The sequence below is a fragment of the Emys orbicularis genome, chromosome 1 (genome assembly GCF_028017835.1).
Source record: "Emys orbicularis isolate rEmyOrb1 chromosome 1, rEmyOrb1.hap1, whole genome shotgun sequence".
Classification (NCBI taxonomy): Eukaryota; Metazoa; Chordata; order Testudines; family Emydidae; genus Emys; species Emys orbicularis.
Genome location: NC_088683.1, coordinates 257,322,500 through 257,349,478, shown reverse-complemented (window position 1 = coordinate 257,349,478; position 26,979 = coordinate 257,322,500). Strand labels below are relative to the sequence as shown.

Below are 26,979 nucleotides of genomic sequence, written 5' to 3'. Positions count from 1 at the left end.
AAGGATCTGCACCATGCCGGCCATTAATCTTTCCACTGCTTAACCACACCAAAAATACTCTATTTTTAATACAACACTGGTGTCAAGCAATGCAAGATGCATTTTTACTGTGTGGTTGTGCATATGTGTGCTTTGAACATGCAAAGTGCTGTGTAAGTGCTAAGTGTGAGGGAGGAAAAAAGTGGTGGGGCTCTACTCATGACACCATGTGCTTTCCCCACTCCCCGGATGACTGCTCCCTTTTCCCTTCTTGGGTCAGCTGCGCTCTTTCACAGATGGTTGCTATTTACTTCCCCTTTCACCATTAGCTGCCAACTCTCTTCCACACTTCCCCCCCCGCCCCCCGGCTGCAGCCTACCTTCTTCTCTTCTCTAAGGACTCTCTTCCTGCCCCCTGCCCTCAAACACTGGGGACCTCCATAGCTAAAAGCATGAACTGCTACATCTTTAGCTAAAGAGCTGGACTCTATTTAAAAAAACCTAGAAGTACGTGTAAAGGAAGGGAATCTTACAGGTGCATCCTCTGTGCTGATCTGCTGAGGATATGAGCCTGTTGAAACCCCATTTATAAACAATATTAAAACACACGTGAATAATTATAACTGAATTAATATTGATATTATATGGATTCAAAATGATCTTGAATACCATACATAACATACACGTATCATTATTTAAAAAATCTCATTAATCCTTTCACCACCCTCATTGAAATGCAGACATCTCTAAAGGGAAGACTGAACAACTGCACATAGCAATTGCAACAGTATGTCGCAGTTTAAGAAGTGAAGATAATGAGAATTCCATATCCTGTTGACAATGGGAACTCAAAACTTTGGTGGCCAGAAGGTAGTTGCCCAAATTAGAACTCATCCAAGATGCAAGGACTAGCACCCCTCTTCTTGAGAAGTGTCATGGAACCTTTTAATGACTAAAAGTGGTCATGTAAAAGCTGTTCAAGCAATAAAGTCCCTCATATCACCATGCTCGGACTTATAAGGGAAGGAATGCCACTTACTGAATTCCCAGTACCACTTCCTCTAGCAACCTGGATTTACTTTCTTTCTGAGTATTGACAGGGCAAGACCTTGATTAGCTTGTACAATTTTACAACATTACTGCTCCTGGTAGCATGGCAGCAGGCTGGTTCAGTCCTTCATAAAGTACATCTTTCCCTCCTGTGATGAGGCCCTTAATTGTGTACTTCTCAACACTTTAAGTGGCTAAAGGAGGGATAGGCCCTGCTGCTGGGGGTTGGGAGGTCTGAGCTCACCCTGCAGTGGCGGCTCCTGTCCCAGAAGGCTGTAGGGTGACCAGATGTCCCGATTTTATAGGGACCGTCCCGATATTTGGGGCTTTTTCTTATATAGGCTCCTATTACCCCCCCACCCCGTCCCGATTTTTCACACTTGCTGTCTGGTCACCCTAGAAGGCTGGCTGGACTTGGCTTCCTGCTCTGGGTGTTGCGACCTGGCCTCTGGCACACAGTTGCAGCACTGCTCAAGTTTGAATGAGTGGTGCTGTGACCCTGTGCATCAGGTTGCAATGCCACTCACTTGTATTTAGCTCAGCCTCCCTGCATCAGGAGCCAAGTCGCAACGCCCAGAGCAGGGAGCCGAGCCCAGCCAGCCCTGTGGGACATGATCTACTTCAACCACAATGGGATTTGGGGGGTCAAAGCAGGACAGTCCTGTGAACCCTACACTGTTGGGAGGTATGAAATCGTGATGTTTCTTAATGTGAAGTAAATTAGAAGCTATGTATCAAATAGACTGATATTCAGGGTAGGATTAATACCATGGAGGTGGAGTTTCTGTAGAACATGATTCTATTTAAAAAACTCAGAATGTGAAGATCTGTTTTATTCATCATGGTTCTAAAGAGGAACCTGTCTCTCCTGAATGGGTGGAGAAATATGAGCTGTCTCCTAACAGTAAGCCTCAATCAATTGTCTAGTTTCAAAAATAAGACTTTAAATATTTAAATGATTCAGCTACGCGTCAGACACCTAATGCTGAATTTGAACTGACAAGGCTATTTGTTTTCTTTAGTAGCTGGAGTTTAAAGATACTTTTCAGGTATATAACCTTGCTAATTTGATGGAATGTTGAGGAAGATAAAGCATTCGTGTATTTAAGTTTACATGCCATAGCCCGACTTCAGTGTAGCAGAAACAAGCTATTTCTGATGGAGCTGTTTTATATAACTTACAGCTTTCCTTCTCATGGCACTTCATAAATTACTTTCAATGGAAAGAGTCCCATTGTGGCTAAAAATCTTGGGGGACTGGTCACTTACAGTTTCTGATCCAATAATAGAAATTTAGGTTGCAATGGAGCTAGAGTTGGGTGAATAATTAATTTGTTAGTTCGATGGCAGTTCAGAAAAATTGGGGGGGGGAGGTGGAGTGGTTTGTGTTGAACTCAATCTGAAATATTTAGCAGTTTTTGCTGAATCAAAAAGGTTCATTGCAGGTCTCTTCCAGAGCAGGGATTTGAACATGGGTCTCCCACATCCTCAATGTGTGCCCTAACCATGGGGCTAAATGTTATAATATAAGGGGTTTTGAAGGTGGCAGCATCACCACTCCTCTGGCCATTTGGGAATGACCAAAACTATTTATGTCAAATGCAAAATTAGCTTTGGGTCAACCAAAACGGCATTTTTCATCAGGTAAAATATTCATCCTAAAAGTTTTGTCCAGCTCTAAATGAACCTTAACATTAATTGTAGAAAAGTTCATTTCTATTGAATAAATTGTGGACTGCCAGTCAAGCTAATACTTTAACTGTGAAACAATTCAACATGGTTACAAACAGCACATGAATCAACCAGGATAATGTACTACACGGTCAGGGATTGGAGAGAGAAACTCCTGTTGCACACTGGCCTAATGGTTCAAAACAACTTCTTAACTTGCTTTATTTGTGGAGCTAGCAAATATCAAGACCACTACAAACAGCATTTCTAAAAAGAGCTACAGTCCCTGTTTCAGTAAACAAGAGCTTTTAGGAGAGAGTTCCCTCAGTGTCTTAACTGGTTAATTGGACCCAGTCCCCCACTTTCGGGGCTACACAAAGAAATTGACTGTTGGTGATGGGGGAGGCAGAGATGAAGACTGAATGGGGAATGAAAGCTTTGCCACAGGGCTTATTTTCCCACCTCTGGGAGTTGAAGGGAATGCTCCACAAGTCGTTATGTTGAATATATAATTACTAGACTGGATGGTGCTTTAATGAAGATTTTCTGTTGAAGTCTTTCCTGTACAGTACTGTTTGTGTAACTTGGTCCAGAGGGAACACAACAAAATTGTCCTTTCCTGACCATATTGGTCCAATTTTGTGTGTTGAATTTTTTTTTTTTTTTTTTTTTTTTAAATTTTCTACTCAGACCATCAAAAGTGTCTTATGGGCTAAGTAACGATTTTTATTTTTTTTTAAAGAGGAAAAAAAATCAACCCAAAACTATTTACAGTTTTTCAATCATGTTGGACTTGGTTCAGAAGGACCATAATAGTTTCCAAGAGTTGTACAAAAGAACCTGCCTTTAAATAAAAAATAAAGGGAGAAACAGGTTGGCTTTCAACTCCATATAAAGTAAAATACCACAGCATATTGCAACTGATTCCAAAGAGCCTGATCCAATTCCCATTGATTAAATGGGAATAGGATCTGACCCTAAACAAGGGAAAACAGATTATGCGATAGGATTATCTACAGATCCACCTAAATATTATTTTCAGCCTCTCCTCCTTGTTCAGTTGTGTTGTAAGAAAAGATTTTGCTTTCTCATATTTGAAAGATACATTTTCTCTTATCTTCAAAGAATCTGAGCTCGATATGAAAAAGCACAGAGGCCTTTGTACCAATAGATATAAATTCTAATGCAAGCACCATCATTCCTTTCTTCAAATCTTTGTCGTTCTAGCTACAGGTTTTGGCCTTCACAACATCCCCTGGCAATGAGTTCCACGGGTTGATTGTGTGTTGTTGAAGAAGTACTTCCTTTTGTCTGTGTTTTGTCACAACTATGCCACTCAGGGGTGTGGATTTCTCACACTCTGAGCAATGTTGTTAAGCCAACTTGATTTTCTAGTGTACACCTGGCCTTAGCCTCCAAGTCCCAGATCCTACAGACTTCTGCATAGGGCCTCCGTTCTAGTGCAAGGATCTGCACTGTTACATCTTCTGGCAGGATTGGTGCTCAAAGCACTCTGTACATATATGCAGCGTGGTTTATTTCACCTGAAATATATTACTACTTCTGATTTTAAGAAGAGTTCACTCTGTTTATGTGAGAGGACTTTTGGCACTGTTAGGTAATTTGATTCACCCTTTAAGATGACATCAGATAAAGATGAAGAGCTTTCCAGATGGAAAGCAGCTGTAAATTGCTAGCCATTAATGGGACCCGTGGTCAGGACAAACAGTACAAAAGAACCATGCCGATGGAGTAGGGGGGGGAAAAAAAAGTGTGAGGAGAGAAACCTTCCCTTGGCAGAGCTTTATCTCCCCTGTCTTTTTCAGTGTACTCGGCCTCTCCAGAGAGGGTTTTGCTTCTTTTCTTTTCTTCCTTATACTGTGGCATGAGAAACAAAATAAAAAGAAAACAGAAATTGATTAGTGGGTGGTCCTTTATCTCCTGGAGATGTACCTTGATCTTTCCAGGTCTCTAACTGATCTGAGGGAAGGGAATTATTTATATATGCAGCTACATTCCCAGAATGCCCTGCCAGAAACCCAGATTACAGTCCTGGCTTCCCTGGAGACAGCTCCTGGCCTGCCTTGCTGTTCTGGTCCTCTGTGTGAGGGAGGCAGCTTGAAGAGACATTTTGATCCACCCCATTGTGGGGGAGGGAGTCTTCAACTCTTCTCCCGCCCCCTGCCGCTGCCGCCGCCGCCTTTGGAATGTTGGTTCCCAGCCCTAGACCAGAGTCAGCAGTATAGACTTTCACATACTGTAAACTGAGATGACATCATCCTTCCCCTCCGTGACTGCATCTTCTGTCCCAAAGGCATTGTTGTTAGAGTGGCTTGGGAGGGCGTGGCTAGGAGTCCCCTCTCAAACATTCAAAGGCCAACACACCCAATTACAGTACTTCTGTCCTTTACTGTAGACCCCTTACTTTGTGGTAACCAAATGAGGCTTCCCAGACTCTGAGAGACACCTGTCTCTAGAATTTCTGGAGTAAAGCCTATAGTAAAGGGAGGGGGGGGGGGCGGGGAAGAGAAAGGTAATAGCATTAAGTTCCCTCTCCAGCACACATAGTCTAACTAGACGACCTGTGACAAATAAATGCTTGCTTCTCAGTTGGCTCCAGATATTTTTTTTCTGTGTAGACATTCCCTAAGTTTCATTGAAAGTCAATAGAACTTAGATTCCGAAGTCTCTTGGGTACTTTTGAGAAGTTTTTTAAACAACTTTTAACTTTCTTGGTTTACCTTAAGTCAGAACTTGACCATATTGATCACAGATTGTTTTAATGTCCTCTTTTTAATGATAGGCCTAAACACCTAGGGCCAGATTTCCAAAAGTGCTTAGCACCTGAAGTTGGGGCTCGATTTTCAAGAGGTCAGATCTTATTTAGGCACCTACTTGAAGTGGTCAGATTTTCAAATGAGCTCAGCATGCAACAGGTCCCCATTGTACTCAACATCTGAGTGCAATGGGATCTGTTGGTTGCTTAGCTCATTTGGAACTCTGGTCTCTCCCTCACTAACCCCATCTACCTTTTTATCAGTATGGGAAAGACAGGGTGGCCAGAAATCCCTCCTGTGATGTAATTCTCCACTTCCTGCTCCCTTTGATAGATTTATGTTTATCTAAAATTAAGCTTTGCGGGGCATATGTTTTTGAAAATCAGTGGCCCCTATAAGAAAGGGCTATGCTATGACAGAAGGGAGTGCATTCAGCACTTTAATTATATTCAGTCACCTAGTCCGTTTTGTATTTATTACATTTAGTACCTTTTCAAGTATAGGCTTAGCACATAAATATCTAGGAATGGGAATCTGATCTACAGCCTAAGGCTACTCTAAAGCTGATGTTTTTGACAATCTCTAACACTTTTGTTTTTAGAATTTAAATTTCTTCTAGCTACAATAAATGCATCATGGAGAGTCCTCCCTTATTGCTGTAAAAATCTATTAGCTGAACCGCAGGTTGGTTTGTTGTTTTTGTTGTTTTTTAACATCCCATACCGTTTTAATTGATGTAAAAATAAGACAAAAGATCTGGGACTCCCTTTCAGGGCTAGGGTTGATGCTGTATTTGTGGGGGAAAGTACCTGACCATCTTCCTCTCCTAAAGTGAAATCCTGAACCCATTGATATCTATGGGAGTTTCCAGTGACTTCAGTAGATCCAGGTTTTTACCCCAAGCATTTTGTCATTTTTACTGTGTTTGTTCTCCTGCTGGAATACATTATGGAGCTGAGATTTTGTGCTGCTGGGTGAAAACATGGATGTTACTGAATAGTAGCATAATCTGATTCCTACTCTAATACAGCACAGGCTTGATCGTGTTGCCGTACCGAAAACCTGAGGCAGCTTGTGGAGGTAGGATTCTGGCATGTGATGATGACATTATTTATTATTTTTATTATTATTTTGCACTGCTGAATGACCTCACTTTTGTTACCATGTTAAGACAGCCAGAGGAGCTTCTGATTTTTATGGGAAGGAAGTGCTGCAACATAGTTTATTTGGAGTGCTTCTGTTGTAAACTGAGCCAATTAGACTGAGCTTTTCAGGTTGTTTTGTCCTAGGGTACTTTAATAATAATAATTAATAATAATAAAAGTAATTTTACCACTGTTTGATCCTGACTCTGGGCTGAAGAACTGTGGGACAGGACTATGCTTTCGGATGGCAAGTAGAAATCACAGCTCTTTCTATATTTCTTTTCTTTTGCAATGTCACAAATGACATTTTCTATTTTTTATTCTCATAATTTTTCTATAATATCTTCTCTGGTGGTCCTCTGATCTACAAGATACTTTGAACCATTCAGCATAGGTTTCTATCAAGATTTGCTTTTGCTTTTTACTGCATTTTGGTCTTTGTTTTGGTGGTTCATTGCAGCATTTTCGTGGGAGGATATAGATACATCAGATCTACCTGATGCAACAAAACATTTAAAATAACTTCTGTTTACCCATTCAAACAATTGTCTAAACCAGTGGCTCTCAGCCTTTTCCATATTAGGATACCCCTTCCATCCATCAATATGGAATGGACAGGGTGGTCATAACCCCATGTGTCAAACTTAAAAAAAAATAAAATCTTACTTCATAATGCAGTTTTAGAAATTTTCTGTCTTTTTGACAACTAGTTAGGCTTGTGTTGGTAATGCAGAGAACTGTACTCTAGCACATTTGTACAACACTTGATCGATTTTTTTTTTTTAGCTTTATAATTCATTCCACCTGAAGATTTCAATGTGCTTTACAAACATTAATTCTTCTGTACTTCTTATGGGTGTTATGCAATAGGCAAGTATTATCATCATTTAACAGATGAGGATACTGCAATATAAAGAGGATGTGTGACCTTGGGAAATTCACAGCACTTATGTAGCAGAGGCAGGAATAGAAACCGAACATGCTGATGCAGTCCTGTGATTTAACCACAAGACCATCCTTCCTCATATGTCATGGTGGTTCTTGATTTCTAAATTGATTGTTTATGATGGTCACTGTTCCTCTGTATTCTGTATTTGGGCACCTGTATTTGTCTGTCTTACCTTTCTTTCTTAAGATGTTGGTCTTCTATTTTAAAGGGACTTTTTTCTTCTTGCTTAATTCATTTGTCACCGAGAATGGCTTCAGTATCCACTGTGAGGCTTCTAAATATTGACTTTGGTGAGTTACTAAAAATAACTTTTTATGCCATTTCATCCTTGCCTTACAAATACTGGTCCCAATCCAGCAACCTCTATTCCTGCCTATAGTCCTATTGATGTCAATAGGGCTAGTGGCATGAGGATGAACAGAGGTGAAGGATTATGCCTACAGTAGCTATTCTATCTACATTTCTGATATTTTATGGGCATTTTTCCTTATATCAGAACATCTATGTAAATTTAAGTTTGGCCCCAAATTTAGGCTTCTTTAAATTTAAAGAGCGAAGTTAAAATTTTTACTAAGCTTAATATGAATGGAATTTAAAATTTTCTGTGTGCTATGTAACTTGACAACATCTTTCTAGTGCAAGAGAACCAGAAAAGGAAACTGACTAGACAAAAAATTGAACTTGATTAAAATAAAAATGATAGTATTTTATCTTAGTGTCTGACTTCAATTAAATGCAAAGCTTAGCATATATTAAATTTAAAATAAAATCTTCCAATAGTCTTAGGTTTGGATTCTGCAAGGCACTTTGTGCAGCTGGGCCACTACACCCTCACTGACAACCTTGCCAGATTGGGGTCAAAGATGTTGTTAGTTACCCTCTAAACAACGTGTTTTTAAATTAATTAATCTTGATAGCGTCCCTGTTACTTAGCAGTTTGTCCCATCATTTTAAGCCATATATTCACCACTGTCAGTCTTTGATCTGCTTTCTTTCTTTGTCAACTCTTTCATTCTCATTTACTAACTGCAGTCCACATGTCATCTTTTGAAGAATTGGAGCATTCATTCAATCACATCTTAAGCACTCTAGAAGTGAGCACTCCCTCGTGCTTCCCTGGTATACAAGACAAAGATGAGGTGACTTTGGATATGTCTACACTGGAGCTGGAAGTGTAATTTCAAGTTTGAATAGATGTACCCGCGCTAGCTCTGATTGAGCAAGCATGTTAAAAATAGAAGGGCGGCCGTGGTGGTGTGAGCAGTGGGACAGGCCAGCCGTCCTGAATACAGTCCCATCTGAAATCCCGGGCACGTACTCAGTTGAGGTCAGTTAGGTTGCCTGTACATCATTAGAAGTGTAAACCCCACATAATCCGGAAATGACTTGAGCAAAGATGTACTTCTCCCTCCACCAGCATTTCTGATTTAATTACTCTACAAACAGAATTCCCCCTCACACCTGTTCTGAAGTATTGAATAATTTACATTCAATGTCAAAAATCTATAATGTGATGTAATGAGTTTTGTTGTTACTTCAGATAAAATTAGTCTGAGGCAATTTTGATTACCAGTGATTTGCCTTTGCAGTTTTGATGTTCCTTTTCTTGTTTTCTCCTAGTAACCTTTGCTTTTATAATGGCCTGGTCTACACTGGGGGCGGGATCAATCTAAGTTACGCAACTTCAGCTATGTGAATAACATAGCTGAAGTTGACGTACTTAGATCGACTTACCGTGATGTCTTCACGGTGGTGAGTCAACTGCTGCTGCTCTCCCGTCGACTCCGCCTGCGCCTCTCGCGGAGGTGGAGTACAGGAGTCAACAGGAGAGCGCTTGGGGGTCGATTTATCGCGTCTAGACTAGATGTGATAAATCGACCCCCGCTGAATCGATCGCTGCCCGCCGATCCGGCGGGTAGTGTAGACATACCCAAAGAGTGATATTTTATTACATTCTGAAGTATATTAACACAATAAAGTGCATGCAGGAAATAATTTTGTAAACCAGGTAGTTATACAAATTATACATTACTGAAAATATGCTATTGTGCATTGAGTATGTTACTTTAGACAATACTTCTTGAAATTCAGGAACAATAGTAAGAAAAAGAGACTTATAGGAAGAAGAGGAGGAGGGAGAAAGAACAACTACCAGAGTCCAAAGTAACAAACCTGAGGTTGTTAACCAGATAACGTATATACAGATCAGAATGGAACCAGCTCTACTTATAACGTTCTGTGGAAAATTCCAATATTTCACAGCAGTTTTTTGTTCTGATTTGGAATGAGAACTTGAAATTTTGAAATTTCCCACAGAAAAAACATTTCAAAATTTTTGAATTTGGAAAAATCTAATCGTTTTGGTTTGTATTTCCCTCCCACCCGTAAAAAAGGAAATGGAACAGCTGGCTGCCCCAAGTCCAAGGACATCCTCAAGCTGCCCCATAGTCAGTGGGAGTCAGAAGAGTGCCCTGCCATGGAGCAGAAAGTCTAGAAGCCCTGAAAGCCCCATCTTGAGCTTGTGCTTCCAGGGTTGCCAGGCTCCTGGCTGTGAGAGTCCTACTTTGAGCCTTTATGGTATGGAGCCTGGAAGCCTTGGGGTCCCCAATCCTGGAGCAGTCAGCATGGCGGGTCTACTCCAGAGCCATGGACCCTGCATATGTTTCCATAAAATGTTTTGGGTTTGTTGAATCTGCATTTTCTGACAAAAATTCCCAACCAGCTTCAATTATAATTCTTACTGTGGTATGCATGACTTAAATGATTAATATATCAATTTGGTGATGAAACTGACCAATTTCATGGTTGTATGCAGTGTTGTAGCCGTGTCAATCCTGGGATATTAGAGAGACAAGGTGGGTGATGTAATGTCTTTTATTGGACCACACCTGAGAGAGAGCTCTGTGTAGCTCAAAAGCTTGTCTCTCACCAGCAGAAGTTGGTCCAATAAAAATATATTACCTCCTGCACCTTGTCTCTCCAGTTTAACGATGTAATCTGTTGATTTATCTGTCTGTTGTCTCTAGGTATGTGTGTTTGCATATATACATATACGTGCACACACAACTGGTGGCATGACAAAGCAGAGAACGAGATTTGTCACTCTAAATATTTACCTGGACACCAGGATATACAGTGCTGATGGTCAGAAGATCAGGCAATAGGAGAAAGCCATGGAGTGATCTATTTCCACAATGTTCCTGTGGAAAGACTTTTTCAAAAAGATATGCAAAATATTTTTAGAAGACCCTCATATATCCTCATCCTCACCCTGTGTGTTCGGGGGGAGGGAGGAGGGGAAGAGGCGGAACAAGTAAGGAAACAAGGGATTCATCTATCAGGGGGTAGCCATGTTAGTCTGTATCTACAAATACAACAAGGAGTCTGGTGGCACCTTAAGGACTAACAGATTTATTTGGGCATAAGCTTTCGTGGGTAAAAACCTCACTTCTTCGGATGCATAGCTATGCCCAAATAAATCTGTTAGTCTTTAAGGTGCCACCAGACTCCAAGGGATTCATCTGCTGGTTAAGTAGGGTGCAATGGGAAACTGTTTTGAATGTTTTCGGCGTATGTAATTTGGTGGTATAGGTTTAACCAACTAAGGCTCTGATTCACTGATGGGATTCAACATAGGCACTGACGTTTTGGTCTTGGCATCAGTGAAATTAGGCTGTCTTCTATTTTTTCTTAGGCTTCAAAGGCAGTTTGTTTAGATAAAATGAAGATCGAGCAATCAAACTCCTTTATATAATGCAAACAAGGGCACTAATAGGATTGTTCACATGTGGGGGCATAAAAATGTTTCCCTGAATTTTATGAAAAAATTACCTTGGATGCTCAATTGCGTGCCGGATTGCTCAATTTGTCAAAAATTGGGCATGCAGAGTCTTTTATTTTCAATTTTACTAGGAGCTTAAATTTCTGTTTGTTTGTTCCTGCAGATGTGGGATACCTTACTGTGTCTGTGTATATTTTTGGAAAATGTAGGCTTTGAACCTGTAATTAGATCTGTATGGGCAAATTGGTTCACCTGTGCACATCTGTTTGCAGGGCCAGAACCCTAGGTTTTAAAGTATGTGTGATACTGCAGATGGAAGCTTCATTGTTTCTGTTGTCCAACAGTAAACTCCCCCTGCTTTTGTTGGACTGGATTTTTCTTCTCTGTGGGAGGGCTGATCATCCAAGATACATCTTTCAAAAGAAATTAAAGAACATAATTCAATTATCTCCTGTACATATCAGACACTTGCATAACAGGAGGCCCCATAGTTAAATCATAGTTAACTGTTATCCACATCTTCTTGTGGATTTGAAAGTAAAGTATGCAGAGGTCTTTTGGCTAACTAGAGGTTCACCAGTTACAGAAAGATGGGTTCAATCGCTGTGTGACCTTGAAAGAAGTTATCAGTGCTGCTTCTGTCAAGCTGCCAGAAAGAGAACAGTAAAGTTCTGTTTCAGAAAATAAGTTGCGACTTATCGGGAAGAAATTAAACTGATAATTCTTTGGCTACTCTTAAAAATAGCACTTCTCAGAATTCTGCTTGGGTGAGATTCATTCAATTAAAAAAAAAATCTCTCTCTCTCTCTCTCTCTCTCTCTCATATATATTTTTAGTCTTCCACAGATTTCAATCAGCCTGTTGTTGCTGTTTGCCACTTCACTAGTCTTTAGGTTCACTTCTTAAACATTTTTCTTTGGTGGCTGAGATAATTTTAATTTTCTATTCCACACCATGCACTTTTGATCTGTTGCCAAGCATGATCCAATTGTAAGAAGTAAATTCCAATGATCTACACAGGGTTTACTTTTCTGAAGAGAAATGACAAAAAATACCTCAAATGCTTAAAGATTTAACCAAATGAAAATGCCAAGTTAGGATTGAAACTCCATCCTTACTTTGATTAATTAATCTAAGTATTAGATATCATTAGAAAGATGTGCTTGAATAAGGCAGAAAAGTGCATTTTCGATTAAGTTCTTTAACTTTTCATTATTGCTGTAGGTTTCAAATCTGCAAAAGCATAGAAATTAATTGAAGGTTTTATGTTTTTGATCCCTGGGAATGATATTTAAAAATGTTCTCTTATGTTGCCATCAGTGCTATTTGAGCTCCAAAAACATCCAGGTGGTTAGCACTGTGTTAATTATGAACAGACAGATGAAGATGAGCCATAGCTGTAAAATTTTAATCCAAAATCCCAAGTGTGTTTGGACTGGGATTTTGGTTTGAACCATTTATGTAGCGATAAAGGTTAGCTGTTAATTTTGATGTAGCTCTATACTTTGATAAAGGTTGAGGATCCTTCAGATTTGAGGTGTTGTTACAGGCCCATTTCTCGATTCCGCTCATAAATCAAAAGAACGTTTAGAAAATCAGATCACTAAATTACATCAGCGGTTGTCTCTAAAGTTACACTTAAATGCTCAACATGGCTTTTAATTACCAGGCTACTTGCAGGATATATTGCTCTTGTGAAAAATACTTCTCATTGTCCTATAGTGTGGCGGTGGCAGACTATGTGCTTTCCTCCATTAATGTTAGCTAAATAGTCCCAAATGTTATTTACGTGGCAAAAGCATACTCCAGGGTTGGAAGCAGAAACACCTGGACAGTCTGAGTATAACTGTTTTTATTCCCGTTCAACTCTTCTCTGCTATCAGGAACCAAACATATGTGTGGACCCTGTCACAGTGAGCATTCAATAACCGCAGGTAGTACTAGACTGGCACTATTCTATTTGATCAGATCTACATTTTAAAATGGATATTAGCTATAATATTCTTTAGGTATTTTAATTGAAAATTCATGGTCTCACATTCTCAGTTCCGTCTGTCAGACTCAGTCATGTGCTGGCAGTGATATTTCAATGCATGTTAATGTGAGGGCAAAATGAAATATAAAAGACCAAGTGAGAGTCAGACACATTACAAACAAGTGGATGAAAATGAGAAATGGTGGCACGATGGTCCACAACAAAACAAGAACAATGCAGAGAAATACCTTCATACAATCACAGGAACAACAATATTTAATTTTTAGATTATCTGAGAGAATGAGACCACAGCTGGAATAAAGAAACCACAAATCTAAAACTGGGACAGTCACACTTCCTTGTCTGACAACCAAATTTTGAAGTTTTAGCTGTCCTAGGTCAAATACTGTGGCAGGAAATTAAATAATTGGTAAAGTTTGGTTATATTTGTCATTAATCAAGCTAAAATAGTAGGTATTAAAATCCTATGCTTCCAGGAATAATTTGATCACTGAAGGTATCAGGAAATATATTCTTCCATGTTTATTATAGCTCAGTTAATTCAGGTGCATTACCTGTGTGGAAGGCTCCTTCCTCTGAAGTATGTCTTACCCATCTGATATAATATGCCAATAATCGTCCTGCTATTTAGTCACCGGACACCAGACTAGATGGACCAATGGTCTGATTTGGAATAGTAAACCTTATGTTCCTATCATAAAGAATATTCCATTGTAAAAACTTTTTTTATTCTTAAAAGTATTCATTCAACTACATTTGGATTTAATAGCTAGTGTAGTGAGTGCAATTCTGAATGTACATGTTGCTTCTTCGTGAAAACTTTTAGACATATTGAGAAGTCTGGAGATGCCTGCATAATTTCATACAACATTCTGAAAAGGTTACTCTGTGTACATTACAGGAGGGTTTCAGGAAGAGTTGACTGCTTATGAATAGCACCATTTTCTGCTTTTAAAAAAAATGATCTGAGCAGGCTGTAATGAAATTTGAGTTTGAACTTCAAGTGCAAAATCAGATTTACCTCTATCCCATAGTATAATCACGTCAAAAAATATTGGACTCAACAGCCATCCTATCCTCCTTACTCTCAGCAGAGCGATGTTACTTGTAATCATTTGTGAATATATCAGTCCTGCTGCACATGGGAAACCAAAGGATTGCTCTTGCCAGAAGACTGAATGACTTTCTCCAAACACGTGACAGGTGTTTCAAAATTTGAATAGCTCTATATGTCACTGCTCTGGAACTGAGAGTTTGTGTGGACTGTGATTCTCTGTAAAATGACATAGCATTGTTTTTTGTTTCAGAAGAAATCATGCATCAGGATATCATTCCCCTCTGTGCTGCAGATATTGAAGACCAGTTAAAGAAGCAATTTGCCTATCTGTCAGGTAAAGATTGGAAAGTTCCTACTATATCTATGGTTCAAATGTGCGGTTTCAGCTGTTGTTTCTATCCACGCTTTCACGTAGTCGCTGAACACTATTATCGGGGCAGCCATCATTTTGCGATCTGTATTTAGAATGATTCATAAAGATATGCTATTCTGGAATTTACCAACAAAATTGTTAAATATGATTGAAACTTGAATTATTTATATAATCTCTAGTAGTGCCAGCTGGCTGGCTTAGTGGGCAGCATCACAGTGCTCTATAGATCTATAGATAAGGAGACCCAGGTCTGAGGCTAACCTCAGATAATCACACATGGGTCAGTAGGAGATAATGTAAAAAACTGAAGGAGAACTTCAGGATTTAGCCTACTGTATAGAGGACTTTGTGAATTGAGACTTGAAAAACTCTGTATTTGATTACTCTAAACCCAGTTACTAAAAGAGCTTTTTAAAAAAAACAAAAAAACCAAAACAAAAAAAACCCTAAATATATATTAGATTATGTTGCAAACTTACTCACCTAGGGTGGGTCAAGAAACAAGAAAAATTTAGAATATGGTTTCTTACCCTTTGACATGCAGAGAATGTAATGGTAAGTATACATGTCACCAAGGGATTACACTGAAAAAAACACCCCATTAGTTTCTCCTTACCCCACCCAGCTCTCCCCGAACAGAACTAGACTTCTTCCGCTTTCTACCCATCTCTCAAACCACCCACACAATATTGAAAACTAGCCATTCCTTTCCCTCAAAAAAGGCCAATTCATTCCTAATCCTGTCCTGTCCCCAAATCTCCCACTTTATTATTAGCCAACCATCATGATATTGCTTTCTCGGTGTCCATGAGGGTTCATTCCTAGACACTGCCTTCCTATCCTCCAACTATAAGAACATAAGAATGGCCATACTGGGTCAGATCAATGGTTCATCTAGCCCAGTATCCTGTCTTCCAACAGCGACCACTGCCAGGTGCTTCAGAGGGAATGAACAGAACATGCTTTGCTGAAGCCACACCAAATCAAGTAAGCCTGACACCTTACTGAAACCCACTGAGCAAGTCTCTACACAGCATTGAAATACAAAAGAGCATTCTGAGAAACTACTGACAATGCAGTAAAATAATACCATAAATGTGCCATAATGCTCATTGGAAAACATAATTCCAACTCTACATACAAAATGATGGGTCTAAATTAGCTATTACCACTCAAGAAATAGATCTGGGAGTCATCATAGACAATTCTGTGAAAATATCCACTCAATGTGCAGTGGCAGTCAAAAAAGCTAACAATGTTAGGAAACATAAGGAAGGGATAAGATAGTAAGACCGTAAATATCATAATGCCACTATATAAATCCATGGTATGCTCATACCTTGAATACTGTGTGCAGTTCTGGTCACCCTATCTTTAAAAAAAAAAAAAAAAAAAAGTTAGAAACTGAAAAGGTACAGAGAAGGGCAGCAAAAATTATTATGGGTATGGAACAGCTTCCACATGAAAGATTAAAAAGACGGGGACTTTTCAGCGGAAAAGAGACGACTAGAAGGGGATATGATAGAAAGTGAATAAGAAAGTGTTATTTACTCCTTCTCGTAACACAAGAACCAGGGTGTCACCCAATGAAATTAAGAGGCAGCAGGTTTAAAACAAACAAAAGGAAGTACTTCTTCACACAACACACAGTCAATGGAACTTGTTGCCAGGGGGTGTTGTGAAGGCCACAACTATAGCGGGACTCAAAAAAGAATTAGATAAATTCAGGGAGGATAGTCCGTCAATGGCTATTACCCAGGATGGTCAGGAACACTCCCCCTTCACCCCCCCCCCCCCCAACATGCTCTGGGTGTCCCTAGCCTCTGATTGCCAGAAGGTGGGAGTGGACGACAGAGGATGGTTCACTAGATGATTGCCCTGTTTTGTTCATTCCCTCTGGGGCATCTGGCACTGGCCGCTGTCAGAAGACAGGATACTGGGCTAGATGGACCATTGGTCTGAAGGAAAGGTGCAGGCTCAACTGCTCCAGACCCTTTGTTATGATCATACAAAGCACACGGGATTTTTATAGAGGAAGGTAATATGCAGCATTTATTGAAAATACAACAGTTAGCATACGCTTTACTCACTCTCTCTCTCTCTCTCCTGTCAGTGATGTTTATAGTTACCAGTCTGTTGTAGTTCGAATCAATCTAATGGCCAGTTAGATTGAGCATGAGTGTGGAGCTGGGCCCTTGTCGGTCGCGATCCGATGCTCCGAGGCTTTGCAGGACTGAACCCAGAGTTCCATGGCAAAACACCCCAGCTTTATAGTTGTAAATTCCCATTTGAGTCCATGCATTTTGCAATGTCATTCTGTAATCATTAGTCCTTAAGTGGTGTTATCATTCGATGCTTATTGTCCGACTTCCCAGCGTTATCTCCTATTTGTTGTCTCGCCTTCGGGGGTGCCTGCCTCGCCTCTGAGGTCGTCAATGCTGCTAACATGTTTAACATCGGATACAATGGATGTTTTCTGATTGTCTTCTGGTCTTTCCAAGTCTCTCACTTCTTCTTGACCATCTGGACATTTGTGATGGCTTTCACACCTTATCTTTTCCTGATGCATGCATTCCTCATTCACACAAACAATCTCTTACAGAAACCTTCAAAGGTATACAGACAGCATTTTATATTCAGCAGAATACATTGTAAATTAAGCCTTGCTAAATCTTATAACTAAAACAAATTGGGGCTTCAGGTCCTCAACATTCCTCTAATCTCCTTAACATAGATACAATACACTCATAAGGATTGTTCTGGTCTGTCATTGCTTTCTGCTGTTCAAAAAAGGGTGGCTGACAGGATGAAATCAAATCATACATTAATTCTCATAGTACATTATAAAATCCATCTCTTACACCTTCCCCCACTAGCCCAGAGCACATGTGGAGTTTTTGCCTATGTGGAAAGGGGGACAGCAGAGGAGAGATTTCTCCACCAGTGCCTGCTTCCCAATGGCCAGATTGTGGGGGAAAGGAAAGCTGACTGGCTTCCAGAGTTTCCCCTTCCTGTATATAAAGCCCTTGGTGGTGTGTAGCAGCCATCCTGCTGGAGTTGCTGCTCTGCCCAATAATGGAGGTATAGTTTGAACTGCAATTAGCACCTCCCCTCCATTAAAACGAATAAAGTTGTGGCCTTTCTCTGCAGATACAGAGATGGATATGTTTCATTCTCCTGTGTGTCAATGCAGTGCTTTGCTCAGTACAGGTGCATTAAATCTCATTGTGTTCATTGTTCATCATTAGTTATAATGACTGTATCCTTTCTATTGTATGAGCTGACCTTGAGGTTTATTTCTTCTGTGATGTTAATAATTTTTTTAGGCTTTGTCAACACTGCGCGGCTTTTAGTGACACAGCCATGCCGCTACAGCCATGCCGCTAAAAGATGCGCAGTGTAGCCGCTGTTTGTCGGCAGGAGAGAGCTCTCCCGCCAACAAAAAACTTCCACCCCCAATGAGCAGCGGTAGCTTTGTTGGCAGGAGAGTGCTCCTGCCGACAAAGCGCTGTTCACACCGGCACTTTTCGTCAGCAAAACTTTTCTTTCGGGGGTGTGGGGTTTTTGTTTTGTTTTTTTAACACCTCTGAACGACAAAAGTTTTTGTTCAGTTGCCAGGGTAGAGAAAGCCTTAATGTCTAGGGGGAAACAAGCAGAGATATTTTGTCTTAAAGTAAAGACATACTTGATGTTGGAGGGGAAAGTTGGAAGTGAAGGACCATCTGGTATTTAATGTAAAATTCTTTTGTCCTGCGTGAGGTCTGTGATGCTCTAAGGGCTTGTCCTGTGCTTTAAAAAAAATTACAATGTCACAGCTGTGCCACTGCAGTGGTGCTGCTGTAGCACTTCTGCATAGACAATACCTACGCCGATGGGAAGGGTTCTCCTATTGCTGTAGTTGGTCCATCTCCCCGAGAGGCAGTGGCTAGGATGATAGAAAAATTCTTCCGTCAACTTAGTGCTGTCTGTGTGGGGACTTAGGTCTTCTTAATAACGCCACTCAGGGTGTGGATTTTTCACACCCCTTAGCAACATAGTTAGGGCCCTACCAAATTCACGGTCCATTTTGGTGAATTTCACGGACATAGGATTTTAAAAATCAATAATTTCATGATTTCAGCTATTTATATCTGAAATGTCATGGTGTTGTAATTGTAGGTGTTATGACCCCAAAAGGAGTTGCGGGGAGGGGGTTCACAAGGTTATTGTAGGGGGAGTTGTGGTACTGCTACCCTTACTTCTGTGCTGCTGGTGGTGGTGTTGCCTTCAGAGCGAAGATCCAAGCTCTGAAGGCAGCACTGCTGCCAGCAGCAGCACAGAAGTAAGGGTGGCATGGCATGGTATTGCCACCTTTATTTCTTCACTGCTGCTGGTGGGGCGCTGCCTTCAAATCTGGGTGCCCAGCCAACAGCCACTGCTCTCTGGCCGCCCAGCTCTGAAGGCAGCACAGAAGTAAGAGTGACAATACCGCGACGCCCCTAAAATAACCTTGCGACCCCCCTGCAACTCCCTTTTGGGTCAGAACCCCCAATTTGAGAAACGCTGGTCTCCCCATGAAATCTGTATAGTATAGGGCAGGGGTAGGCAACCTATGGCATGCGTGCCAAAGGCAGCACGCGAGCTGATTTTCAGTGGCACTCTCACTGCCTGGGTCCTGGCCACTGGTCCGGGGGGGGGCTCTGCATTTTAATTTAATTTTAAATGAAGCTTCTTAAACATTTTTAAAACCTTATTTACTTTACATACAACAATAGTTTAGTTATGTAGAAAGAGACCTTCTAAAACATTAACATGTATTACTGGCACATAAAACCTTAAATTAGAGTGAATAAATGAAGACTCGGCACAACACTTCTGAAAGGTTGCCAAACCCTGGTATAGGGTAAAAGCACACAAAAGACCAGATTTCACAGGGGGAAACCAGATTTCACAGTCCGTGACGCATTTTTCATGGCCATGAATTTGGTAGGGCCCTAAACATATTCATGCCGACCTAATTTTCTAGTGTAGACCAGACCTAAGTTTCTGTTTTCTAACTAGGGGCAAAAAAGTGCTCGTTGTTGTATAAGAAACAGTCTGCAAGAAGGATTTACTACTTTTTCCCCCTGCTGTGAGTTAAACCCTATTATGAATAGAATAGATGCAATCCAATTGAATGCAATTTAAGCTTCCTTAGCCCCCCAAGATTCTTTTTCACACAGCCACAAGCATATTTAGCACTCATTATATCCACAGTGCAGTGGAGCTTAACAAGAGCAGCCATTTCTCATTCCAGGTTATTGAATTTGTACTTAACCCCTCGATCTATTATGAGTAGACATTTTTGTTTTAAAAGCTAGTGCAGCTGTTTAAGGAGGGGTTGTGATAATTATTTACCTTTTTTGTTGCAGTTTACCATTATAGTGCAATTTGACTTTATGCATTTTGTCTATTTTTGCACTCCATATTTATCCTAGTGTTCATATTAAAGTGTGTTAATAGTTAACTTTCAGTGCTCTTCTATACAGTGTTGCTATGGGTTCTGGGAACACAAGAGCAGTGTTTAATATTCTGTCATTGAAGTTATGTAACAGCTTGCTCACACTTGCATTGTGACTTTGCTGCTCTGCTGTTCAGGATATTTATTTTTGTCCATGAGAGTGTTGGGTTTTTTTTTTAATACTTGTTTGACCTAGTAATATAAAATAAATTACAATTAATGGAAGTATATAGATTAAGAATATTTTTATTAAATAATTTCCCTTTCAGAGTTTTTAAGCTTGGTACATTATTTATTGCCTTAGGTAGATGCACTTAAAATGTAGCAAAAATAGCAGTGCTGCATATAGTTGAATATGCAGTATTTTCTCTAATAAAATAATTATTTATTTAGCTTTGAAATACTTGTCTGAATGTAGGACCATAACAGGAAGTCAATGAACCTCAGCACAAAGCCTTATCCACCTTGGGCACCTCTTATGGGTAGGAGACCATGGCCTTTTCCAAACCTCTTTTTGTGATCGTGGGTACCTCTGGATCAGTTAACTCTGTCATCTCTTTTTCCGTTAAGGGTAACAATTCTTTCATTTAATGTGGTCGGCAGACAGCATTTCTCCCCCTATGTCAATAGCCCCATCCAAGTTTATACTTGAAATTAAACAAAATACTTTGTATTTAAGAAATAGAGAAATGAAAAAGTAAAACTAAGAAAAGCTTTTAAACGTAACCCTATTTAGTCAGAACCTTGAAAAATCATGCTAGTACAGACTGAGTTTAAAGATTGTAGTTGTTGCTCTTAGATACGTAGACATTTATTCCACCTAATCTATGGGTAGCAGTCCTGGCCAAACACCAGTTTAGCTCCAGACAGGGGTCCAAGTGGTCCATTTGTGTAGCAAGTTCATGCCCGTCCCCACAATTAAAATGATGTTCCTTGGCATGTCCCTTTAGTCATTGTTCTCTCTACAGAAGAACTTTTCTTGTTTTGGAAAGCATGTAATATTTTCATTAGAATATTCAGACATCAGTTTGAATAACTCACTCCCTACAGCGGTATTTTTCTTTTACTTTACTGTCTTTTCTATTTTACTTGGTATTTTACTCTATTTTTATCTTTGTTACTCTTTGATCTTCTAATTTCCTTCTGTGTTTCAAAGAGTTCTCTCGAGCCTTTGTTACCTTTTCCAAGGACATTCTCTCCCTCTGTGGGTCATCAACACCGTGCTTAGGGCTTTGTTCCTTAGCACTTCATGTTATTTTCTCACTCAGACACTTGCTCAGATTTTTTTTCTCCCCTGAGTGAGAAGTTGCCATATTTCCTTTATATTCACACTTCAACTCCCTGCAATTGTTTATGCACAGATACGTTATAATAGAATATAGATGAGTAAGAATAGACAAGACAAGTGTATCTTATCAAAATGTTATCTGCACAAGTTAATTGTCACAAGCACCTTGAATATCATAATACATGATAAAATACAAATGACTTCTGGCCACCACAAATACTGAACCACTCATTCCAGCTCCCTTTTCTATGTATTGTTCTCTGGTACAACATGTAATGTCAAACAAAATGTAGATTAGATAATCATGGTAAGAGTCATGATCTCCTTTAATGTAACTTTTATAATACACATTTACGCCTTTGTTTGTAATTCCCATGTTACCTGCCTTTTCTGATAATTATGCATACTTTTTGCAATTGCAACTTGAAAATTAGGTTGAAGTACTAGTTTTTACAGTACTTGATGCTCTTGGTCCTTGAGATTTGTATGGCAAATCTATGTCTTATGTTCCTACTTTGCACCTTTGTTTTATATTTGACTTTAATGTTAGCAATACTCTTCCTTTATACTAGTGGCCCCCATCTGGCGGGCGCCAGACAATGAGCCACGGAGGACCGTGGTGGCGGATGAGCATCCGCCGAAATGCCGCCGACAAGCAGCAACACCAATAGGCGCCGCCGCCGAAATGCCGCCGACAAGCAGTGTCATCCAGAGGCGTCGCCGCCGAAAATCGGTGGCATTTCGGCAGCAACGCCTCTGGTTGACGCTGCTTGTTGGCGGCATTTCGGCGGATGCTCGTCCGCCGGCCAGTACGCGGGCGCACTTAGACGCCCACGGGCACCGCGTTGGAGACCCCTGCTTTATACAGTATGCAAATAACAGCTGTTGCAAGATTTGTACGCTAACTGGTGAAACTCTTTTCTATAGTAGCCACAGGAATGACACTGCTTTTAAAGATTTGTTCAGAACTTTTGGCCAGATTCTTTGTCATGTTCCGGGCCCTTTTTACTGCCCATAAACTGTCCAGAGAACCCTATAACAACTGTGTGGGTGAAATGAGACAATCACTATGCTCTTGAATGAACTCACATAGAAAAATGATAAAGGACAAAAAAACCCCAACAAAACAGTCACTCCATATCTGACCTCTCAGTCCTCCTTCTCAAAGGAAACCTGCCCAACACCTTTAAAAGACAAACCTGGGAGCTTGAATTCATAACTTTTGCTAGATACTACAAATCATGGGCTGAATAGACACACTGGATTTATGGTTTATTACAGCAATCTGTAATCCACTAACCCCACCCCACCCCTTTTGTCCTATGACTGAAGAGGGGTTAGCTGACCACTTCATGGTTAAAGGTCTCTTACAATATGTTAATTCCTTATGTTGAACAATCTGTTCCAATTTGTATTTAGCTATGACACTGAGTACATATCCCAGACCTGAAGAAGAGCTCTGTGTAGCTCAAAAGCTTGTCTCTCTCACCAACAGAAATTGGTCCAATAAAAGATATTACTTCATCCAACTTGTCCCGCTAATATCCTGGGACCAACACAGCTACAACAACACTAAACAGATCTCACCAGTTGAGGATTCCCTTACCATGGTGGATTCCTGAGCAGATGTACAGCTACGCCACTCCCATTGCAGCCCCAGGATAAGGAGGGGGTGTAAAGCTCTGCTGTACTCTGGCAGTTCTTGGCTGGTGGACAGTCCCTTGTGGGACCATATCCAACCAGCATAAATTAGTCATCATAGAACCAGCCACCAGATCAGCAGCTGGCTCCTTTGCCCCAACTAGCTGCGGACAGAGGGTGCACTGTAGAACCTGTGTCCTTATTTTCATGTTCTTTGTATTCTCTTGTGACTCCCCTGAACAGAAGGAAAAGGTGCTTTACAAATTAAAAGAAGTGACCCAAAACTATTTATTAAGCCTCTAACTGGTGGGAGGCATAACTGATTTATAGATGTAGGATTCTCTACATTTGATTGTTTGATTGTTCTTCTTTTGTCTGTTAAGGTAGACAAAAGGCCTGGTCTTGCAAAACTCCCATTGAACGTATGGCCATGTTGAACCTGTTTTATAGTAGATGCTTTCAACAAAATAAAAAATATAGTATGTTAAACCCTCGGCAAAAGAAAGAAGACTAGAAACTACATATGTTCAGACTAACCAGAGCAATCTTAAATTTTAGTATTTTTTGCTTTGATTTAACAGTTTTAATATTGTATTGATCCTGTTTTCAAGGGGGGGAAATAGAATGAATCTAAAATTTGGAGGTCATCTTGGATGTCTTACAGCTTCTGTTGGTTTTCAGAAACCAGATAGGTAGTATAACTTAAGCTGAAATTTTGCTGAGAAAAACCAGGAATTAAACAAATCTATCTATAGAGATCGATCTAGTGTACCAGATTCTCAGGTGGTGTAAATAATTCCTTTGACCAAAATGGAGCTGAAATGCCCAAACTGAGGAGCTTAATCAATATTTTGTGGGGCGGGAGGAGGGGGAGGTTAAATCCACATTGCCAGTAGGACAGCTGTTACCACTTCCCTTGCATTGTTCCAGCTGCAGACCAGAGTTTTAAAATTTTAAAATAAAAAGTTAAAGTACTAAACTCACTTTTGGTGCCATACACAATTTTTTAAGAATTTATTATTTGGCCATAAAATATTAGATTTCAAATACATTCTCAAATTTGGCTAAATTGTAATCCACTCTAGTTTGTAATTACAGATACTTTTGAATCCCTCTGGATTAAATGCAACCCTAAGAAGAAAAACACTATGTGTAAAACTCCTTTCTTGTTCCAAAACAAATATTTCAACACATTTTTCTTCTCTGATCTTTTTGCTGTATATAAGGAATGCAATATAATGAATAAGAAAATAATGCAGATTTTAATCAACCCCATACAGTTAAAATTGTTCACGAGTATGTTGAGTACTTCTGTTAATAAGTCAATTTTTTCTTTATAGAAAATTGAAATTCCAAATCAGGAGGAGGGTTATTTCCAAACACTGTCTCTTCAGGCTTGCATTGACTTAGGAGTTAGTTACATTAGTCCCAAGTGCTTGAGCCTTGGCATCGCTCCATACAGAGAAATGGAATACAGCCAAATTAGGGCTTTTAAACTACTGGTGTAGATTTGGGACACTTAATCATGCTAATACTTTTGGGTTTTGTTTGCTTATATCAATCAATGGAGAGACACCATCCATTTTTTGAAAATCTGAATATCAGTTACAACTTCCCACCATGGATTTAGGTCTGAGGATCCCTGTCCTTACTCCTTTTAACTAATACCATTTGCCTTCTAATTACCGCTTGCCATATCGTGTCCATTACCCTTCCTGACCAAAAGGACTGGAAAAAGTGCTTTTGAGAATCCATCAGTACCATCCCTTACTCAAGTGGAATGGTCACTACTGAATGTTGCACAGCTGCCCTCCATCTTTCTCCTGTCACTTCACCAAAAAATCTGAGAAACCTTCTTCACTATTCCCAAACCCTTCTAGCCCTAAGAAGAAGAATCTGTGTGCAGCTTATCTGTTTGGGGGCTTTTTTCTTTCTGTAAAATAATTCTAGACACTAGCCTATGCTGTTCTTCTGCTATGACTGAATCGACAAGTGTATTAATCAACGATCCAAGCAGAGAATTCTTCTTTGAGTGTTTTATTCATTTTACTGTAGTGCGAGTAATTCAGTCACTTTGTGATTTCACATTAGCACCATACTGAGATGTAAACATTATTAATCATTTCTTGTTTGGGATTGTACATCAGATAATTGATGGCAACACGCTCAGATACCATTGTGTAAGAACCTGAATAGAGCAGAACGTCATGAAGCCCTAGTTTGCCATGTCTATATCCACCCCTACAAGTCCTTCTGTAATCACGCTTCTTCCATGACATTTGCAAACCCTCATCCTCCTTTCATAAAGTGTTACATTAGAGAAAATAAAATACAATTACAGTATGTGTAGAAAACACCACCACTTTGTCACCCATATGTTGTCTGTTTGGATTTTAAGTTTTTCAAGGAAAGGACCTTGTCTTTACACTTACCTGAAAGGTGCTTGGCATGGTTTTTGGTACTATATCAACAATGAGAGAGGCTGGGATTTTCAAATGAGTCCAAGGGAATTAGGCACCAATGTCCCATTGGATTTGGGTGTCTAGCTCTTATAGCCTCTGTTGAAATCCCCAGCCCTGGCGTACCATAGTTCTCAAGTGAAAACAGTTATCTATCTATTTTGATTTAAATAATTAAAACATGCCTATACAAAGCTCATGGTGCTTTTGTGCATAATTAATATTAAAACTTAACCCCAGCATTATTAAAACAGTCAAACAGGAACTCTGCCTGCCAGCCACCTACCCAAAAAAAAAATCCTTTCTACCTCTTTGTTGCTGCAGGAAATATAACCTCAATTTTCTCTTTAAAAAAATCTATCAAATAGATGGTGTTTGCAGCCAGCCTGGAAGATTATCAAATTCAAGCCACTTCAGACTGAGGAGGAGGAGCCCGTTCCTGAGTCCCAGAGTCCTCGCAGAGAACACTCTGGCGGCAGACCCCTCTCTTTTAAAACGAGAGAGATCTGGCTCGAGCACCACAGCTGGCTGCAGCTGGGCCAGTGTGTCACAAAGAGAGAGGCTGTCCCTCAGATAGGCAGGTCCAGGCAGGCTCAATTAGCCATTGAGGAGTTGTTTCCCATTCAAAACTGTTAATAGTTGAGAAATCTAGGACTCTCAGGCTTATAAATGGAAGGGGGACACATGTATTTTTATCTTTTTGACTTTTTGCTTTTATTCTTCATACACATCAGAAATGAAAAAAATCTCGCAAGTCAACTGCTTGAAAATGTAAGGCTAGTTCTACAGAATATTCCTCCATTGTTTTTTCCCAGTCCATTAATCCCCTGGGAAACTGTTGTAACATTTATAGATTTTAGGGAGTTGTGCAGCAGTGAATCAGGCCCCGAAGATCTAAATTGCAACTAGCTTCAATAGAATGGGCTGCTTATATGAATCAAGATTATTCATGTCAGTAATAAGTCTTGCAGATTCCAATCCCAGTGTTGGGAGTTACCTATCGGTAAATTGAAAAGGTCAGGGAAATGTTATCTGCCTTTCCTTCATATACATAGGATCATGATGTTCTGTACTCACCTAAGCTAAATAGGAGTCGATTCATGAGGATGCTTTCAGGCATGTGCAATTAACAAAATAATCAAACACAAGCTAAGACTTATTAAAAGGTAGATGAATTTATGCCTCATTCATAAGCAGCTTCACTCAAAGAAGGAAGATCTATGGAACATCAGCATTTAAAAAAAGACCAGATTACCCGAGAAAAATATCTGGCATACAAATAATAATTAATACTTCAGGTCAAATGACTCCAAAATTGTTTTCTACATTATGGCC

At 39.9% G+C, this 26,979-nt stretch overlaps 1 protein-coding gene across 4 annotated transcripts in view; it reads left to right on the top strand.

Annotated features, from left to right (window-relative positions):
• The window catches only part of MCF2L (MCF.2 cell line derived transforming sequence like), a 262,818-nt gene that overhangs the window by 132,560 nt on the left and 103,279 nt on the right, over positions 1-26,979 (top strand). For all 4 annotated transcript variants that reach the window (XM_065400851.1, XM_065400844.1, XM_065400835.1 and 1 more), the window contains exon 2: positions 14,655-14,738. In XM_065400851.1, coding sequence (XP_065256923.1) covers positions 14,655-14,738 — 84 coding nt within the window. The remainder of the gene's footprint in view (positions 1-14,654; positions 14,739-26,979) is intronic.